This window comes from Manis pentadactyla, chromosome 9 (assembly GCF_030020395.1).
Source record: "Manis pentadactyla isolate mManPen7 chromosome 9, mManPen7.hap1, whole genome shotgun sequence".
Lineage (NCBI taxonomy): Eukaryota > Metazoa > Chordata > Mammalia > Pholidota > Manidae > Manis > Manis pentadactyla.
Window position 1 is genome coordinate 16,184,773 of NC_080027.1, and position 20,248 is coordinate 16,205,020.

At 56.4% G+C, this 20,248-nt stretch overlaps 1 protein-coding gene across 1 annotated transcript; it reads right to left on the minus strand.

The window, feature by feature from the left end:
• Window positions 1-6,475: 6,475 nt before the first annotated feature.
• MS4A10 (membrane spanning 4-domains A10) lies at window positions 6,476-19,584 on the minus strand. The gene is made up of 8 exons (XM_036924434.2): window positions 19,488-19,584; window positions 15,012-15,233; window positions 13,609-13,728; window positions 12,469-12,525; window positions 10,957-11,088; window positions 9,787-9,897; window positions 7,893-8,005; window positions 6,476-7,029 (listed from the first exon to the last, which is right to left on the minus strand). Exons 1-8 carry the CDS (start codon window positions 19,527-19,529, stop codon window positions 7,008-7,010), a joined length of 819 nt encoding a protein of 272 aa, XP_036780329.2. The 5' UTR covers window positions 19,530-19,584; the 3' UTR covers window positions 6,476-7,007.
• Window positions 19,585-20,248: the final 664 nt, after the last annotated feature.

Here is a 20,248-nt window from a genome sequence, read left to right on the forward strand (position 1 = left end):
CCTCTACAGTGGACGCTAAGCTACAGGTGTCGGCCAGGACCCAGAGGTGCCACCCAGGAGGCATCACCCCGCCCCCATCCTCCCCCTGGCTTCTGCTGCCCCCACCCTGAGGCCGGCCACTCATCCCAGGTCAGTGTTCCATTGGCACAGAGCTTTCAGCTTTAACACGTCTTCCTTCCCGCCCCCTCCCTGTGCTCACGGGGCCCTCAGAGAAGCATCTCCCCGCATAGATCCAGTGGGGCTCATGCGGCCACGGCACACTGAGTGCAGGAGGGCAGGCTTCTGCCCCTGGCCCCACCTCGCTGCTCTTGTCCCTCCTTGGTTTGTGTACCCCGGGGCCGAGCTAGGTCACTCCTGAGCTGTCCCACAGAGACCTCACAGGCCCACTCACTGGGCAGGTGAGGCAGAAGGTGGCTTGGAAGCCCAGGAAGGGGGCGAGGAAGCGATGCCCAGCTCCAGGCTGGAGAAGAGCAGCCGCAGCACCGAGAGGCCCTTGGGGGCACCTGCAAAGCCATCAGCAGGAAGCCCCCGTTCTGCACCTGTGTTGGGAGTGGGAGTGGCCACCCTTGGTCCTGGGCATCAGCCAGCAGATCTGACCAGGGAAGGGTGCACGCGTGCCAGGCACTGGGCTGAAGCCTGGTGCAGAGACAGATCACGGACGAGGATCTGTCCGGGAGGGGTGAGTCATCTGTCTTCCACGGAGCACTTGCTCTGTGCTCATTTGAATCCCAGTGACTTTATTAGGTAATGTTGTTATTTAAGAACCTTCTAGAGGCCATGATTGGTGCCTGCAGTCAAGGTGACCACCCTTGGAAGGGTGGGTGTCAGTGGTGTGTCTGTCTTGACTTTCCTGGCTGTTCTGTCCCTGACTGGTTCTGTCCAGTTCCAAATCCCGTGTGAGCAGGCTCTTAGCCAGACTGACCTCCAACGGCAAAAAGTGCAGCGAGGTCAAGAGGGAAAATACACAGGAGAGTGGGGAATATTTGGCGTTAAGTGACCAGGGACCTCAACAAGGAAGCTGAGCAGCAGGCGGGAGATGAGGCGGTGGAGACAGTAAGAGATGTTTGGCTGTGAAGGGAGAGAGAGGGGGCCAGACAGAGCCGCAGGGTCTCAGAGTGGACCTCGTGGAGCCAGAGCGGGCGGGAGGAGCTCCAGGGGGAAGTCTGCTGCTGGAAAGGACAGCAGAGACACAGCCTTGGGAGGATTCCGGTGTGTGTGGGGTCACAGGCAGGAAGTCGCGTCTCGGGGCTCCCAGACGCCCAGGGTGTGGGGGAAGGTCTGGGAGCATGAGCGCAGGGCTGCTGAGGCGGTCAGGACAGGGTGGCAGGGGCCTGCGGCTTCCGCCTCCTGCAGCGCGGGCTGTGCTGGACCTACTGGGAAGAGCGCTGTCTCCTTGCAGGCCGTCCCCAGGCCACAGGCAGGTGGGACTCCTGCCCACAGTGTCCCTCACCCCATTCTTGCCATACCTGGGGGCTGCGGTAGTGCCCCCACGGTGTACTCACGGGCCATCCCGCAGGTCTGACCTGGGCCCCAGCTGAGAAGACGAGACTCCTGGAGGCAGCTGGTGCCTTCGGCCTCTGGGCCCCACCCCTCTCTGCTGGCCCTGTGTTCCAGGGAGGGAGCCTGTGGATAAAATGAGAGTTCCTGTGGCCAGGATTCTCACCTGGCCCTGGTTGACTAGCTCACTGCACACCTGTGGGCAATACATGGCTGTTGACTCTATAAAAAGAGCTCTGCCTAGTGCTCTGGGCATGACACAGTAGCAGGGCTGCAAGGCTGCAGGAGAGCAGAGGCTGGAGTGGTGGCAGCACCGAGGACAGAGGCCCAGAGGATGGCTGTGTGGACAGAGAGGCCCAGAGGTAGACACCGGCCTGCTGCATGCAGGCAGACTTGCTCTGAGTGAACGGGATTTTAGTGACTGACCTGCCACTGTGAGAATAAAGTTGGGTATAACCCTTTCACCCCCAAGAACGTTCTGCTGTCATTTTCTTTGGTCACATTCAATCCATAGCAAACTTGCCCATGGCTGAAACCCATTGGCAAGACAGCGCCCTCCGCAGGTGGCAACGGACCGGTGCCTTTCACACCACGCAAGCATTCTTTACACCAGTCAGTGCAAAAAAGGGGGTGTAGCGAGAAGCGCCCCTGCAGACAGGTCTGTGGGGAGTTCTGCCTCAGGGACTCTACAGGTGTGTGGCCTTGAGCTGATTGATAAAGCAATTCAACCCTATTCTCCAGTTCCTGCTTTGGTAAGTGGGGGATTAATAAAACATCCCCGGGGAATTGTTTCCAGGATTAGATGGTGCCCCAAAGGGCAGGCACTAGTTCTCTGGCCCCTTTACTTTGTCCACTGGGGCCCGAGACCTTCTACTTGGGTGTGCTCCCAGCTGGCTGCCAGCACCACCCCAGCACCCTCCTGAGGCCCCACCCAGCGGACTGCCCTGGCTCCGCCCTGTGCTGACCTTCATCTGCAGGGGGACCGAGCACCTGTCACTCGTCAGCCAGCAGGGGAGTCGGCTGGCCCCACACGCTCCGAGTCCCCTGCTTCCTTCATGAGCTTCTGATCTGGGAAGAACCACTGAGCTGCCCTGTGGGATGGGAACCAGTTACTCGCGGTGAGAGACACGCCTCTGCTCTGACTGTGGGTCCAAGGGGCCACACCCGCCAAGAGCTGCTGCCGAACAGCCAGGACAGGACGGCTCTGCAGCCGGTGGGGCAGCCAGCACACACGGGGCCAGTCTTTCCTCCTGTTCTGTGGCAGACGCTAATCGATCCTCACAACCCGCCAGGGTCAGTATCAATATAAAAGCTTTTTGCCGTCTGTTGTGGGTTGAATTGTGTCCTCCCAAAAGAGATGATGAGTCCCAACCCCTGGTCCTATGAATGGGAGTGATTTGGAAATAGGGTCTCTGCTGATGTAAATCAGGCTAAAATGAGGTCACACTGGGTTGGGTGGGCGCTTAGTCCTGTGGGACTGGTGTCTTTATCGGAAGGGAAGAGACATATACTGGGGGAACAGCATGGACAACTGATGCAGAGGTTGAAGTGATGTGCCTTTATATAAGCTGGGGAACACCAGGAATGGCTGGCAACCCCCCGGAGGCTTGGATGAGGCAGGAGGATTCCTCCCTAGAGCCCTTGGAGGGGGCAGGACCCTGCCAACACCCTGAGCTGGCGTTTCTGGCCTCCAGAATCATGAGACAGTGAATTTGTTGTTTTAAGTCCCCCGCCCTGGTTTGTGCTAATGCGTCCCGGCAGCCCTAGGAAATGAACAGACCATCCCAGTTTCCTAGATTCAAAACCATGGGCCTGGCCAGTGTCACCTGGGGGACAGGATGGAGTCCCCTGAAGCCGTGACCCCAGGGGTTGAGCAAGGTTTATGCCATGTGGATCTGTATTCAGTCTACCGTGTTGGGGGAGTTGGTGGCCGGGTGAGGCCCGGGCTGGGTTGGAGGCGTGGAGGACTGGGAGGGTCACCTGGCGCCCCGGGTGTGGGAGGCTCCCACAGGGAGGCGGACACCCGGGGTTCAGACCGCAGGTGGCTGGGTGTGCAGGCAAAGACCAGCTCCTCCGCCTCCCCACCATCCCGAGGAAAGGCTCCCCCAAGGATCCGTCTTCCTGTGAGGTTTTCCAGGACGAGCTGTGCCTGGAGGCAGAGGCAATGGCCAAGAAACTGATCCCGGAAGCCGTGCAATGTGCTGCAACCACCAGTGTCGGGGTGGCTGCTCCTGCCACGACAAGCTGCACAGAGAGGGAGGCTTTACTGCCCCAGGGAGCCCAGTGGGCTCCCCCTCCCAGTAAACCCCTCGCTCTGGAAGTGTGCTGGAAGGTTTGCTGTCTGCCCAGGATTTACCCTGAGGGTGGACAGCTCATCACGAGGTGGCAGCCTTCCATGGACAAACAGAGAAGCACACAAGGTCCCCCCTGGGCTCTGCAGGGCTTGTACGATGGAATTCTAGAAGGTGACCTCTAAGGGCTCCTAGGCACCTGGTCCAGCATGTCTCAAACTGTGTGGGCTAACAGGAAGCCTAGGGCACTTGTTACCATGCAGGCTGGTCCAGGCATCGGGGTGGGGGTGGGGGTAAGCTCCCAGGGGTGCCAATGCCACAGGTTCATGGACCCCACTTTGAGGAGTGAGGGATCAGTCTCTTAATTTGAAGATGAAGAAACAAAGGCGGGTTGTTTCCCTTGTCTCAGCCGAAGTGACAAGGCCTGGTTTAGAAATCAAGTCTGATGTAAAGCCCTGAGGCTCCGGTCCTGCTGCAGGGCCCTGCTTGCCGGCTTGCCTGCCACCATGTGGGGAATTGCGCAGGAGCCTCACCTTCTTCCTTGGGTGAACCTTTGGGGTAGGGGCCCTTTCCTTTGCTCCCCCGCTGGTCCACCCCACAGTCAGGGGAGCAGCTGCATCTCGCTAGCTGGCTGCCCAGCACCCCAGCTCCCTCCTTTGGGCCTACCAACCCTGTGTGCTGTGTGACACAGAGTGGTCGGAGGCCTTCACCTGGAACTTGGAACAGCTCTACATCCTGCAACTTCACCCCTGGTTTCAGAGACTCAAGCTCTCCCCCAAAGGTCCAGGGAGGGGGCAGAGTCCCCAGGTCCCCGTGGCTCACCCAAGGTCCATAGAAAACCTGTCTCTGGGCCACCCTGGAGCTCAGGCCAGGAGAGATCCAGGAGATCTCAGGGCAAAAGAAGCCACCTTGTGGGTGTCCATCATGAGGAAATAGACAAAGATTGGGTGTTTGGGGGACCTAAAGGGATGCTGACAAAGGTACACAAAGAATAAGGAGTTGTAACTATCCTGGTCATCAGAGCAAGAAGTTGGAGAGTTACTCATTTTATTGATTGGAGGCTGTTCTTTTCTAATATAAACATCTAGGCTAAACATTTCTCTCTAAGCACTGCTTTAGCTGCATCCCACAGATTTTGATATGCTGCATTTTCATTCAGTCTACTCATTTCATAGATGGGGAAATTGTAGCTGGAGAAAAATGTCCCCTCCCTGCACCCTCCCCCTTGAAAAAATCACACAGCAGGCTAATAGCAGAGTAATGACAACTCTGTTTTTTCCCTTCTGCTCTGGGTGTTTTTGAAAGGAGTACTAATGTTCTGGTGAGCTGCACCAGAGGTTCTGACATTTCATAAGAATTTCATTTAAAAAATATATTTTTAACTGTTTTTAAAAACTAGAATAAAATTGGGCACACTCAAGCATACACTTTTGTGTTTATTTGGGCTGCTAGTTCATTCCATTTCTGCGCTGATTTTGACTTAAAATTTCTGCCCACTCTGTTTTGTTGAACAGCACCCTGAGATTGTCAGGCAAGCTGGTCAAAGCTATTGTCATTTGCAATTATTTTCCGTTTGTGTCATCCCTTTCTTGGCACGGCAATCAAATCACTAGAACTAAAGTCGCAGTCCACAGCATTCACTGCATGCTCCCTGCCCTGGCCCTGTACCTTTGCTCTCTGAGCTCTCCCGAGCGCCACCCTGAAGGCCAGGAGCAGGGCCCGGGACAGTCGGCGGCAAACAGACGACAAGGCAGAGCGGACCGCTCCTCCTGCTAGTGGGGTCAGAGTGACCTGCTTGAGAAGTGAACTCTGCCTTTCTCCCCTTATACTCTGGGCTGTAGGCTCATTCCTTCTCCTTCCTGGAAAGGAAAAAAAATCTTTGGAGGTTTGTCTCAGGTCTAGGTTCTGCTTAGCTGAGGGAGTGAAGAGAGAACAGGGGACAGTGAAAGCCCTTTTGAGTTTCAAGGGCTGCCCTGAACATGCTTCCTTGTTTGCAGGAGGTTTGACCCATCAAGAGATTGAAGGGGAGTTGGCTGAGGCAGGCTGAGGGAGGGGGGACTGTGGCAAGGGCTTGGTAGGAAATGGGGAGCAGCCCTTCCTGGGGGAGGCAGGAGGTCTGGCGCCCAGTGGGCTCACATGTACATTGAGAACTGGTGGCCCCCAGGGCTGTACCACCCCACACCCCAGCCTCCAGGCTCATGGGGCCAGCCCAGCCCACACCGAGGGTGCAGGGGCATCTCTGGAATGGCAGCAGTCTGCAGCCAAAGGGGCAACAGGTCTCCCCATGGATGTAGTCCTGTCCCCACTACTCCAAGGATAAAGCTGTAGGGTTTCTCTATGACTCAGTGGAGCTGGGAAGATCCCCAATAATGGACAAATATTGGGTATTGGAGGGACCTAAAGGGATGCTTTAAAAAATATCCCAGCCTTCATAGAAAAATTTAACTTAGGACATGTAAAGAAATAGTATATTCTACCTGTCCACAAAGCCCTCTTAACTCCACAGAGGATTGTCCCATGGGTCAGCCCACGACTTTTGAGTGAAACCATTCTCAGAGAAAGCAGGAGAGTTCCCTTCTCTGAGCAGGTACATCACTTTGAATAAAGAGTGGTGGTGACATGATAAGACCCACGCCCACACAGGTGCACATACCCGGCCCAGACACACTCACACACAGACACTCAGACACATTCCTAGACTTTATTTTTACCCTTGGTCGGGGGTCATCTTCACCCCGCACCCACCAAGGGCTAAATTACAGCACCCGCTGTGTCCCCGTGACCCCCTGCCCTGCTGGTTCTAATGCCACTATGCTGTCCTGTGTTGACTCCACCCCCCCAGCACCCTGCCGAAGGCCTTTCCAGCTCTGATTCAGGGGGGTGAAGAGGCTGCCCTTTGCAGTCAGTCACATGAAGGTTCGGGTCCTGTCTCCACTAACTGGTTGCATGACATCTCTTGGCTCAGTATCTTCACCTGTGAAACAGAGCCATCCACAGACCTTTCCTCCTACGGTCCCGGAGGCTTAGGAGGTGGCGCCGTTGTAGATGAACCAGCACAGGGGGCAGCAGAGCAGAGCGGCGGCGAGGTCAGGCTCTGGCACACGGCAGAATGACGCTCCTAGTTCTGCCACTCTTTTATTTTCATTGTGTTCATTTTTGTTTTCATTGTGCTTATTTTTATGGTTAGCTTCTTTTAATGGAAAGATATTGACTTCCTGCTTATTGCTGATACCAAATATGCCTGTAAAATAATATTATAAGAGAAAAATTCAATGTAAGGAAACACATAGGGGAACATGTGTACAGTTCATAACTAAAAATCACCAAGGATTGTCCCCAGATGACTGAAATTTGGGAGTGAAGAGGGTGGGTCTGCCCCCCACCTTATTTACTCAGCAGGAGTAGATGTGGAAGTCTGAGGCTGGAGCGTCCCTGGCAACCTCGGATGTCTCACGACCAGGAACCTGAATTTGATTCCTGATCTCAGAGCTTTTCAGACGGAAGGCCCCTGGATCACCTACCCCCCATGCCCCCTCATCATATGGATGGAGACAGTGAAGCCCAGGTGGGCGGTTTGGAGGGGAGAACTGGTCAGTTGTCTGACCCAGTGTCCTTGCTATCGCCCACTCTGACTCCAGGGATTCAGATGCCAGGTGCCCCCGGAGACCTTTTTGTAGGCTGAGTCTAGGGAAGGCCATACCTCCCTGGGCTCTGAGGAATGCCTTCTCGGCTCACCCTAGAGCCCCACATGGACAAGCCCCCTGTGTGTCCGCCAATGACTGGAGAAAGCAGAAAAGGGAGAATAGAGAGTGGGGAGTGGGTGCAAGGGGCTGCGGCCGGAGGGGCTGCTCCCGAGTCTGGCAGGGTGGCTGGGTTGGACCAGCTGAGGCCACTCTGGCCAACCAGTCAGGTGGTGTGGGGGTGCGGCCCAGAGGGGGGGCCCTGTGCTGGAGGGGTTAGATGTTGCGCCCCCCTCGGCCACCAGAACGGGGCCCACAGTTCCAGCAACAGCCTGGTGACTGCCCCGGAAGTTGCTCCATGTCTATGCCAGAGAGAAGGGATCAGGAATGAAGCTGATGGCTGGGAAGCCTGGGGCCTCTTCACCTTTGCTCTGGAGCGTAGCCTCGAGTCACCTCCGCATAGGATGGTGGTGGAAACTTCATCGACTGCCCCTTGAACTCCAACGGCGTGTCAGGAACACGGGATGAATCAGCCTTCTGCAGAAGGGAAACCACTGTCCCCACTGCTCATGTACATGCCATTTACACAGCAGCATTTTCCCCCTGGCTCACTTGTTGAAGCCTCAAGATCCCCAAGGAGATGGGGAACCTGAGGCCCAGGAGACAGAGGGACTTCCAGTAGGCCAGTGTGTGACACTCTCCCTGGGACCAACAAGGGAGCGCTGGGAGGCCCACGTGGGAGGCAGAGGACCAGGCTGTGCTTCTGGGCCTGTCTCCTGTGTGCCTGCTGGGCTTCCCTGATGGGGGTGGTCCTGGCGAGCACGCATTCCAGGGGCATGTCTAATGATGACAGTGTCCCCAGCGACCACTGCCACATGCTCATCCCTGATCTGTAACAGGGGTGCCCAGAGTCTGTCTCTGGCACCATCCTCTCAGATGCAGGAGGGTACAAAGGTCCTTGGGGAGGTGCAGAACCTGCCTCCCACAGTGACTGCTAGGTTCAAGGAGGTCCTAGCCTGTGTGGCATGGCCTCCCAAAGATGTCTGTGTCCTCGCCCCCAAACCTGTGACTATGTGAGATGATGTGGCAAAAGACTGAGATGACAAATCAGACTAAGGTTGAGAAGGGGAGATTATCTTGTATTTTCTGGTTGCGCACAATGTAATCACAAAGGTCCTTTAAGAAGAGGGAGACGGAAGGGAGATGCTTGTGGAGGCTGGGCTGCTGGCTTTGAAGATGGAGGACGGGCTACAGGACAAGGGATGAGGGCAGCTTCTAGAAGCTGGAAAAGGCAAGAACCCAGAGTCTTCCCTGGCGCCTCCAGGAAGGAATGCAGCGCTGCCCACCCGGCTTGGTTTTAGCCCACTGAGACCCATTTTAAACTGCTCACTCCCGGAATTGTCAGGTAATACAGCTAGTGTGTCATTTTAAGCTGCCAAATTACTGATAATTTGTTACAGCAGCCCTAGGACACTGATACAACCACCTGTTCCACTGAGCACAGTGCCCGGCACACAGATGCCAGTAAGTGGGAAAATGACCAATTTCCGGAGCCAGGTAGGGGGCTTAAAAGTGGAGTTGGCCTCGGTGACTCAAGGCCCCGTCCAGCTCTCTGCTGCCTTAATGAGAAGACTTCTTGCCAGCCAGCCAGACCGTAACTAGGGCAACTTATCTGCTTGGTGTTAAGCGAACTAGGGGCCACAAAGTCCTCTCTGTGTTATGTGAAAACTCAGTAGATGGATGACAGTAACGTGCAAACAATCGGAGTGCTAGACTGGCAGGATCACGGGAATTTGGGACATACATTTTTATACTGTTCTTAAGTTCGGATTATAATATAAACTCTTTTCCTTTAGAGAAATGAGCCTAGGAAACCACTTCTGGTTAGGATCACGGGGGTGGGGAAAAACTAGTCTTCTATTTCAAAATGTAACTGGTCCCAGCCTGCAGTTCTGCCATCCACATGGGTAGACGGGACTTGGCCGTGGGTCAGACACACCTCGGGCTGAGTCCTGATTTTCCTTACGAGCTGAGTGAGCATGGGAGGTGACATGACCTTGCTAAGCCTGTTTCCATATCTGTAGAATGGGGAAATTGTACCTACCTCAAAGGGCTATTGTCTTCCCATTGGTGGCTCTGCATTTTTACCCTTGAATTGGTCTTGTCCCTGCTCCCTGACTGTGGGCTGTTTGTGGCCACTTAGTAGATACTGGGCAATGGGAACAAGTGAGACACCAGCTGCCAGTGATCCTGTCTGGTCCTTCTGTGGCCTTGTGTCCCTACCTCGTGGAGCTCGTGGCTGCAGGAGGGACACTCACCTTGGCAGATGCGTGGTCATCCCTATAGGCTATGACAGCCGTGGGTCCTGGCAGGAAGAGCTCCAGGAAGGTGAAGCACAGCAGGGCCAGCTCTAGCCTCTGGACGTGAACCTGGGCAGGCGAGCGGGAGGGAGACAGGGCAGGTCTGGGGGCTTTTCAGTGCCCATTGGGTGGCAGGAGCCAGACCCTGGCAGGGGAGGGCAGTGGGGGCTTCAGGTCCCAGGTGCCCTTGGGGAGGGCAGGGGGATCTCTGTGGGGCCGGAACTGGGTCTGTCTCAGTCACTGTCCTATTCCTGACACTCGGCACTCATGGGCCCTTGGCGTTTCCTTCAAGTCTGAGGGCTGGAGAATCTCGTGGGTCCCTGGGAGAACTGCAAGTGGCCTTAAGCTTTGTCTCAGCCAGCCCTGCTAGATGGGGACACCGAGGCTCAAGGAGAAGACGCTGGGGAGGGGAAGAACTGGGGTGAGCCCACCCTGCTCTGGGACATCTCTCAGGACTACCAGCATTTGGTGGGAGGGTGTGTGAGTTTACACGCTGCATGTGTGCACATGGGTGTGTGTGCACAGGGGAGGGCAACAAGGAAGAGTGACTGCCATGGTCGGGACCTGGAATCTGGTCCAGAGGCCCGCAGTCACCCGTGTGGAATGGCTGGTCCACCTGTTTCTGAGGCGCCTGTGACGTGGCAGAAAGAGCATGGGGCTTGGAGCTGTAGACCTGGCTGTGTGTCCTCACTGCATCCCTGGCTTGCTGTGTGGCCTTAGTCTATTACTTTAGTACCTCAGTGCTCACTCCTCAACTGGGGGTAACAAATGGACTTGGCCAGCTCTGCAGGGCTGCTGTGAGGCTCACAGATAACAGAGTCACTGGGGCCACAATATATTGAAAGAGCCTTGAACAGGGAATCTAATTCTAGACTCTGGTCCTGAGGCTCCTCCTCCTCCGTGGGGCTCAGTTTCCCCATCTATAAAAATGGGATTGGACTCAGTGACTCGGGGTCCCGTCTGGCTCCCTGATGCTGACCAGCAAGCAGGCCAGCATCCCCCTTTGCACCGTGCCTTGGGGGGCAGGGTGGGAACAGACTGGCCTGGGCTCCAGAAGAGGTTTCCTCCCGGCCAAGCCCAAGGCAGTGCCTTCCGGGGAGTCGGAGGATCTCAGGCCTCGGCACTCACCGTGCTGTTGGGGTACGGTCTCCAGATCGGGGACACAAACGGGCTCTCCAGAAAGAGATCCTTGATAATGACGAAGAGGCCAGCCAGCACGCAGAAGAAGCTGACGATGTTTGTGGTCAGGCACGATATCTTCTATAAGCAAAAATAAAAGAAACCGCCACCCTCCAAAGGCTAGAGGCCCGGATCTAGGTCCTCCCCCAGGCCTGCTAGCAGCTTGCTCTGTGATCTCAGGAAAGACTCTGACAGTTTCCGGGCCTGAGGCTCTCCTCATCTAAACCCAACGTTCTGAGCCGGCTGACCATGGAGGAGCCACGTCGGGCCCTCGCCTTCTACAGGACGAGACTGGGGGCACCCAAGGCCTGCCTCCAGATCCGCAGGCTTTGCCATATAGAAGGGTGCTCCCACCACCATCTCCCTCTCAAAGCCAGCCCCAACCATCCTGACATCAGATATGCCAGCTGTTGAGGGACTCCACACGCAGATGGCCCCTGCCCCTCCCCCTCCCCCACAGGAAAGGTCGGGGGAGCCCTGATGGGGCTCCCCTCACGCACCTTGGGTCCGCCTCCTTCCCCACCCACTGTGGCCCCTGAAAGGCCTCCCTGCATCATCCCCTTGGGTTAGGCATTATTCCAAGAGTGTCTCACGCAAGAGCAGGACGCCCTCCTGTTCTCTACTCCCCCTGAGAGGGCAGAGGACAGCCTCGGCCCAGGCTGAAGACACAAATGGGGCCCAGAGGGGGCCCGAGGGCGCTAGGGCTTCCCTCTATCATCCATGCCCGTCCAGCTAGTCTTGTGTTGGTGTCTCCTTTGCCCACCCCAGGCCACCCCAGGCTGGAATGACACCTTCCCCCCACATGGTTTAGTGTGTGGGAGAAAGACGGGAGACAGGAAAGTCCAGGGAGCTGTGGGGACACAGAAGCCAGCCGTGGTGGGTCAGGGAGGACCAGCAGGAGGATGACATATAAGGCGAGTCTTGAAACATGAAGCGGAGTAAGTCAAAGCTGGGAGAGCGTGCATGGGGGGACAGCAAGGTGCTCGGGCAGGGCAGAGCCCAGCACAGCCGTGGTGGGGATAACAGCTGGGTCTGGCTGGCACTAGAGAAGAGAGGCAGATGAGAAGCCAGCTGCAGGTCTGAGTTGGCAGCCCTTCCAGACTTGCTGATGTTGGAGGCGAGCTGAGGGCACTGGGGAGCTCAGGGGGCGCTGATCACAGTGGAGGGGCACAGTCACTCTTTGGGCTGCTGTGCAGAGAACAGCCTAGATGACACCTCCAGGACAGACACAGCAGGGGTCAGGACTGGGGTCAAGGAAGCACAGTGGGTGGGAAGAAAAGCATGGAGTCGGTGACGTGAGGAGTGGACCCTTCTGCTTGGAGATCCTCTGCTGTCCGGAAGACCCCCGTCTGCTCCTGGCAAATCCTGGAGCACTGCCTCCCGAATCTCCACCACACAGAGATGCCCTTACGGTTACCGCGGGCTTGGGATGGAAGGAATGATCCCAGTTCTCCGACTTACCAAGGAAGTTTTTGGAAACACCTCCATCGTTATTGCCAAGATCCCTGAGATGAGGAACTGCAGGACAGATTTGAAAGTTATCAGAGAGAAATCTGCATCCTTTGAAACCCGCAAATCCCCTCCCTTCCCATTATTCTCTAAGAAAACCAACCTTTGGTGGCCAGCAGGGTAGAGAACACTATTCCCCCCACAAAGGGAGCTCACTCAGTCCACACGTGGCCTCCCCTCCCGCACACTGACACCCACACCTGGGACCAAGCTGCGTCCTGCACTCTGAGTGCCCCCCTGGCACCTCCTGCTCCCCCTGGTTACCAGCCCAAACCATCCCTCTGGGTCAGCTGCACTATCCCCTCCACATCCATTCTCCTTATGTGGATGCAGCAATTTGGAGGGTACTAGTGTTTGGTTCTAAGGTCTCCAGTGTGTTTCTGCAATGATTCCTTTAACTGTTCACTGAGCACATACTATGTGCCAGCACAGGGATGAAGAGGCACTCCATGTGGAGATCGTTCTACCCCTGGTCAGCTTGGAGCTGGGGGAAGCAGACTGAAGTGGCAGTGGGGGGTCAGGACACCTGCCCAGTGAGCACCATGGGGCTAGGACTTAGTGTGCAAGCAGGGGCCCAGGGCTGGGAAGGACGCCCTGGGGGAACTTCCAGGAAGCAGTACATGCCCTGGTCTCCTCTCAATCCCCACCCTGGCTGATGGCCTTGGGAGGACAGGAGCCAGGCCTTACACCCCTGTGCTCCCACAGATGCACCCTGACAGAGTCTTAGGGCACCAGGGATGTGGGGCTGGATGCAAAGGCAGCCTGGGTGCCCAGAAGCCTGAGGGAGATGGAGCTGCCCCAGCTCACGCTCTCCCTCCTCCCTGTTGGCTGCACCTGTTAAATTAGGGGAGTAAGAGGGAGCCCAGGAGCACTCTCCTGGGGTGCAGGCCTGAGGGACCCCTGGGAAGCAGCTATTTCCAGTGTGACCCAAGAAAACAGAAGCAGCGATAGGGAGGCCAGAGGAGGGGACCGGCTGAGGCTTCCCTCCTATCATTTCCCTCTGCCCCACCCAGCTTTCCGTCCCAAGTGCCAGGGTTTCTCAGGTCTGCCGGCCGCCCCCTACACCTGGCCCACATTCAGGCCCCTACTCACAGAGGCAGCCCCCCAGAATGGATAACAAGACTTCAACACCACCAGGTGAAGGTTGTTGACGGCAAAGGCCAGGAACCCACCAAGGACAAAGTGCAGCAGAGCGATGACAACATGGAAGGCCTGGACAGGAGAAGGGCAGGGGACAGGGACTGTTGTGAGGGGCCTGGCCCTCAAAGAGATCATGGGTGCCCTGTACCTGCTGCCCGAAATGGGGCAGCTTCCTGCCTTCTGAGGGACCTTGGTGTGTCTGCAAGGAAGGACCACTCCTCAGGAAGGCGGAAACGGGAAGGGGAGGAACTGCTGTTGAACGTTTCCTGTGAGCCCACTTCCTGAGCACCCACTTCCTGAGCTCCCACTTCCAGAGCACCCACTTCCTGAGCTCCCACTTCCCGAGCACCCACTTCCCGAGCTCCCACTTCCCGAGCACCCACTTCCCGAGCATTCACTTCCCGAGCTCCCACTTCCCGAGCTCCCACTTCCTGAGCACCCACTTCCTGAGCACCCACTTCCCAAGTACCCACTTCCTGAGCTCCCACTTCCTGAGCACCCACTTCCTGAGCTCCCACTACCCGAGCACCCACTTCCCGAGCTCCCACTTCCTGAGCTCCCACTTCCCTAGCACCCACTTCCTAAGCTCCCACTTCCTGAGCACCCACTTCCTGAGCTCCCACTTCCTGAGCACCCACTTCCCGAGCACCCACTTCCCGAGCTCCCACTTCCCGAGCACCCACTTCCCGAGCATTCACTTCCCGAGCTCCCACTTCCCGAGCTCCCACTTCCTGAGCACCCACTTCCTGAGCACCCACTTCCCAAGTACCCACTTCCTGAGCTCCCACTTCCTGAGCACCCACTTCCTGAGCTCCCACTACCCGAGCACCCACTTCCTGAGCTCCCACTTCCCTAGCACCCACTTCCTAAGCTCCCACTTCCTGAGCTCCCACTTCCTAAGCACCCACTTTCTGAGCATTCACTTCCTGAGCACCCACTTCCTGAGCACCCACTTCCCGAGTACCCACTTCCTGAGCTCCCACTTCCTGAGCACTCACTTCCTGAGCACCCACTTCCCAAGTACCCACTTCCTGAGCTCCCACTTCCTGAGCACTCACTTTCTGAGCTCCCACTTCCTATGAGCCCACTTCCTGAGCTCCCACTTCCTGTGAGCCCACCTCCTGAGTGTGTAGGGAGCTCTGTGCTGTCATTTAAATACCACCTCCGGCTGGTGTTGGTGTAGGTGTAGACATTCTCTCCTATCCCTCAATAGCTTTTTCGGTTTTAGGATGAGTGTTAGGCAGGGAAACTAGAGGTGCTCTCATCTCCTTACATCCTCAGGGCCCCCAGCACCCTCCCCATGTCCCCACTCCATGCCTCCTCCCTGCCTGTGGCCCCAGGAAATGGACACTCACGCCAAGCTCACTGAGAAGGCTGCTCCTCTTCCCGGGCTTCTCCTGGTGCCAGCCTGGAGACCGGATGTAGCTGGGCTGCACCACCGGCTGGGGTCTGCTTGTCTGGCCAGGCTGCACCGGGCTGTGGGCCTTCCACAGTGGGAGCCCCTTAGCTCCAGATCTGGGAATCACTCTGTCTGCTCCACTGGCTTCTCCCGTGATGACCTGGGCCAAGGACCATGGCTGTGGGCCAAGGAGAGGCTGACTCAGAACCCTCTTGTTTCTGGGGCTTGTGCCTATGTGAGACCCAGTGCCTGTCACCCCTGCCCTCCAGGCCAGGGCCTTCCAGAACAGCAGCTGTTTTGCCCCCTAACCCCTGAATTTGATTTGACCTGGAATAACCTGGCTCCCTGGGGATGGGGAGAAACTGCCTCACAGTTCCTGTGGAGTTGCAGGGACACAGCTCCTTCTGGGGCAGAAAAAGGAGGAGCAAACTTTCCAACCATTGCAAGACAGAACATACCTGACTGGCCGACTGGCCGCAGTTTGGCAGGAGTGGATGCAGAAGGCCTGGGTGGCATGGGGAACTTGTGAACTGTCCCCACCCACTGGCCTAGCGTGAGCCCAATGAAGGCCGGTGAGAATCATAGCTCCCCTACCACCTGTGGCGATGGCATTGCTGCCTGGGTTTGGGGGGATGGGGAAGAGAATGGAAGGAGACTTCTGCCGAGGCCCTCCTGTGGGCCACAACTGAGTCAGCACATCAATAGTTAACAGTGGGTCGACATTTACAAGTATTTTCTCTGTGCCTGGCAGAGGGATAAGCATTTTCCATGCATTGTCTGACTTTATCTTCATTTCAATCCTACAAGGTAAATTCTGTCCTTGTTCCCATTCTGCAGATGAGGCTCAGAGAGGTTAAGCCACCTGCCCGATGTCACACAGTCAGGCAATGACTGGGCTGGGACTCAAAGCCTGGCTGACTGGCTTTAAGCGTGTGGGCTTAAATCCTTCATGTACTGGGCCCTCAATGAATGAAAATGAATGTTCTGGATGTTCTAATGGGCATGAAAAAGGGGTTGAGGCCAAGAGCACTACTTGCAGAGGAACCTGGTCATTTTGTTGTTTACTGAGGCTGTGGGGCACAACAGGGCTTGAGGGCTGCCTGGTGACTCGGTGAGAAAAGCTGGTCTATTTCAGGGGAGCAGAGCAGGGTGGGGGTGGGGAGAGGGAAGCTGGTTTACAAGGGTTGCTGTAGGAGATGTTCTCCACGGCAACGGGGCTAATGAGCAAGTCTTTAAAAGGAATGGGCTGTTCTCTCTTTGTAGTGAAAAAGAAAGGTGGGGAGCAAATTCCCCTGAAGTTTAGTTCCAACCCTGTGAATTCAGGGGATCTTATTTGGCCATCCACATTTTGCGGTTTTCCTGTCACCGGACTGAGCCCCAGATAGGAGGGAAGGGAGGACACTGACTGGGAGCCCAGGGCCAGGCGGGGCCTCCCGGTTGGTGAGCGAGCGCCAGCTCCGTGTTGGGCACCGTGCAGGGAGGCGTGTTTGCGCACTGACCTCCCTCCATCCCCAGAAGGCGGCTCCATTCCACAGGGGAGGAAACAGCCACAGTCACACAGCGGGTTAGAGTCTGGGCCTGAGTGCGGTCCACTGTCGGCACTCTGTGTCCAGGCTGCTGGGGCCTCTGCTCAGTGTCTCCACTGGTTTGTAGGGACAGCTCCTGCTCGGTGGGGACAGTAGCGGGTAGCCGGGTCTCCCTCCTTCCTGGGCACCAGAGGCGGAGTCCAAAGACCCATGACTGTGTGACTCTCTCCTGTGACCTGGCCAAGCTGCCCTTGGGACTCTGTCCCCCTCAGCTCCCGGCACCCCAGGGCCCCTGTGGCGTAGCTAGCCCGACTGAGGGATGCGGCTGGTGGCAGGGGCCTGGACCACTTAGCCACCAGCTACAGCCGGGCTTCTCCCGCGCACCTGGGAGGCCAGACGCGGCCCTGACCTGGGCACTGCTGGGAAGCACAGAACCAGGCTTCTTAGCAGAGGGGGCTTGGATGGAACGGGTTGTCCAGGAGACAGTGGGTGCCTGTCGCAGGCAGGGCGCCTCCACCTGGTCGTTTGCCTTTCGGAGCTGTGGCAGTGGGGTTGTCTTCAAGAATCCAGAGCAACGCCCTTTCTCAAAGTATGTTTTGTGGAACACTGGTCCTGACAGATCAGCCGCAAAAGGGTTCCATGGTCAAATAAGTTTGGGAAACCCTGGATACCCTCTTCCCCCTCTTTAGCATGTTAAAGGCCCTGTGAATTCCTGCAGTGGGCTACTCTATTTTAATATTAAGGGCATTTCCCAAACTTAATTGGCTGTGCAACCTTTTTTTCTCATAGCCCAACAATTTTCCACATTGGGTGTTCTGTGGGGGATGCTTTGGGCAAAGTAGCCTTGAACTTATAAACCTCTGGTTCTTTCGGCTTTTATTTCACTGGGGGTGGCCTGATTGGCCCACCTTTTTGGTTTTCTCATGTGCATATCACAGCGGGGCTGGGGATGGGACCGTGATCTTCAGGGTCACATGGCACCTTGTGTGATTCTCTCCTGGGACAGAGAGCTGGTGCAGGAACTGTGGGCCATGGGAGGGGAAGGCGGCTGAGGGCGGGCTGCGGGTGAACCGGGCAAAGTCTGCTGCCAAGTTCCCCCTTTCCAAGAAGAAGGACACGAACTCTGAGGCCTCAGAACCTCAGACACCTCCCTGCCCTCCAGGACCAGGTGCAGGGCTGCTTGGGGTGGGGGCTGGAGACCCTGGGGCAGCAGGAGGAACTTCTTCACCCTTGGGTCCTCCCTAGGTTCCCTGGCGGGTTCAGGACCCACAGGCCTGCCAACCTGGCATCCTCGGGGAAACCACCCAGGGCCCAGAGCTGCCTGGATCCCACACATCTTCCCTTTGTTCCTTCAGCTCTGGGCATGGTGGGCAGGGACAGAGCGGGACAGGATCCTCCAGCCACCCAGCAGACAGACCAGATCATGAGCGCCAGAAGTGGACAGGCCTGGGCCAGACCCTGGCTCTGCTCCCAGGAACTTTGACCGTGGCAGGTGGATTACATTGCAGCCACTAGCCTCCTCACCTGTCACATGGCAGGTGCCAGTGCTTATCCTGGGCAGGGGCACGGGTTGTGAAGATTAAATGGGATGATGTCTGCAGTGCGTGGGGCCTGGCACAGAGCAAACACTTGGTCAGCATCTGCCAGCATTACCACCAGCCTGCCACACGCCTGGAATCTCACCACCCAGGCTCCACTTGGTCCTCGTCTGAGTGTCAGTTCAGATGTGACACATCCTGTCCTCTTGACTCCCGGGGATGATTACAGGGGACAGAGGCATGAGCTCTGGGCTCCTGGGGAAGGTGCAGAAGGGTGCAGAGGTGGGAGGAGAGCACCCAGAGCAAGGCACTGGTGGTCTGAGGTTTATCTATGGCACTCTGAACTGGACACCACAGGGGCCCCGGCAGGGACAAGTAAGGTCTGTCCCTGGGAGCTCTGCAGTGGAGCTGGCAGTGAGAACCTGTGACCCGGGTCAGGGTGCCGTGGAGGCCTGGAGGACAGGGGAACTGCCTGAGGGTGTGTGCAAGCAAGTCAAGCAGAGAAAAGCAGGAATTGAGAGCTAGGGAGTCACACCATGTGGCAGAGGAGCTGGGGGGTGCTGCTCCGCCCACCACCCCCATAGAGAATTGGGTTTCAGTGGATGCCAGTTAGAAAATAGCTGCAAATGTGCCAACGCCAGCCTCTCACCAGTGCTTTGGGACAGAGCACCAGTATAGAGAGTGTTACCCGCAGGGAGCTGGGGAGTCTGCAGGAATCGGTGGCCTCTGCTCTGGGTAGGGCAGGAGGCCTGAATTCTGGCTCTGGCCCTGAGTGGCCCTGGGGAAAGTCCCTTCCCCTCCTTGGGGCCCTGTTTCCCCACAGTTGTCACTTTGTGTTTGAGTTTCTGGGATGAGAATGGAAATGGCTGAGGCCCCTCCCAGACCCTCATGGTCAGCGGACTGGCAGCAGGATGGGGCCCTACGTAGTGAATTCCTCCCTTGGTGCCCCCCCTTCCCATTTTCTGTGGAGTGGGGTATCCATTTCCAGCTGCTGTAATTTTTGGTGCTAAGGGCTCACAGCTGCTCCCCTCCTGGGAGTTCAGATTATTTTCTGTCCCCACAACCCTGCAGCCAATGAATGGTTGGCATGGGGTATAAACAGCCAAGCCCCCTGCCTCAATATGGGGCCAAGTCCGTGCTCCTGAGCAAACCCCCCACCCCAGCATGGGATCCGGCTGGAGTGGGTGGGCAGCTGGAACCACACCTGTCCTGGGCTTGTTTCATCTGCTCTCTCCTGCTTTCCTTGCTCTTCTCCCAAGAGCACTCCTTCATAAATCAGTTGCACAAAATCCTTGTCTCAGGCTCTGCTTCTACACAATCTGCCCAGAGACCCTCCCCTCCTTGCTTCCGCTGTGGGGGATCACTCACCTGGGCCCTGGGCATCCACGCTGAGTTTCTATCCATGCTCATCCTCCGGATCCCCCTCAGCTCCGTGGAGACAGCCCCAGGCGATCAGAACACCTTTATAACATTAGACTTTGGATCTTTGCCCTCTTTGCCCCACCTCCTGCTTCATGCCCCAGCTGCGTGGGAGCTGTTAAAGTGTCCTCCGTCCCCCAAACCCAGGCAGGTAAAAACCTTAGCACCCTCTTTATAGTTGGGAATCTCCTTTGGCAAGTAAATGTTGACAAATGGAGTGAAGATGACTGTAAATCTTCGTAGAGGCAGAGGTTGAGCCTTTTGGAAGATCTTTTTAATTTTGGAAAAATTAATTCACAACAGTAGAGAGGTGGTCCCGTGAGCTCCTGTGAGCTGCCTGCCCCCTGCCACAACACCCATCAGCTCTCAGCCCATCCTGTTTACCTGCTCCTACTTCTCCCCCATCAGTAGGCAGAGCCCAGACATTGCACCATGTTATTTGTGAGCATTAGTATTTATCTCTAAAGACAATGACTCGTTTTAAAAAAAGTATGACCACGTCACAACTAAGAAATGAAAGCTAGTTAAGTCCTGGAGCTCATTGATGGACATTTCAGCTCCATGCAGGAACACTCGGCCCTACAGAATTCTGTGCTTCCATTTAAATACCTACTCTTGTCAATGAAACAGTAGGAGTCAGAAAAGCCTCTCCTTGCCTGGTTTTTGCTACTTACTAGACATGAAATATCTAGTCAGTGTTCATATATTTC

What these genes read in the sequence shown, in the direction of transcription:
- MS4A10 (XM_036924434.2), bottom strand. Translation starts at nt 19,529, where the DNA reads ATGAGCATGGATAGAAACTCAGCGTGGATGCCCAGGGCCCAG. An exon ending in GCCTTCTCAGTGAGCTTGGC is followed by an intron (nt 13,729 to 15,011) that starts GTGAGTGTCCAT and finishes TCTCCTGTCCAG; the next exon opens with GCCTTCCATGTTGTCATCGC. An exon ending in GGCTACGCTCCAGAGCAAAG is followed by an intron (nt 7,030 to 7,892) that starts GTGAAGAGGCCC and finishes ATTATTTTACAG; the next exon opens with GCATATTTGGTATCAGCAAT.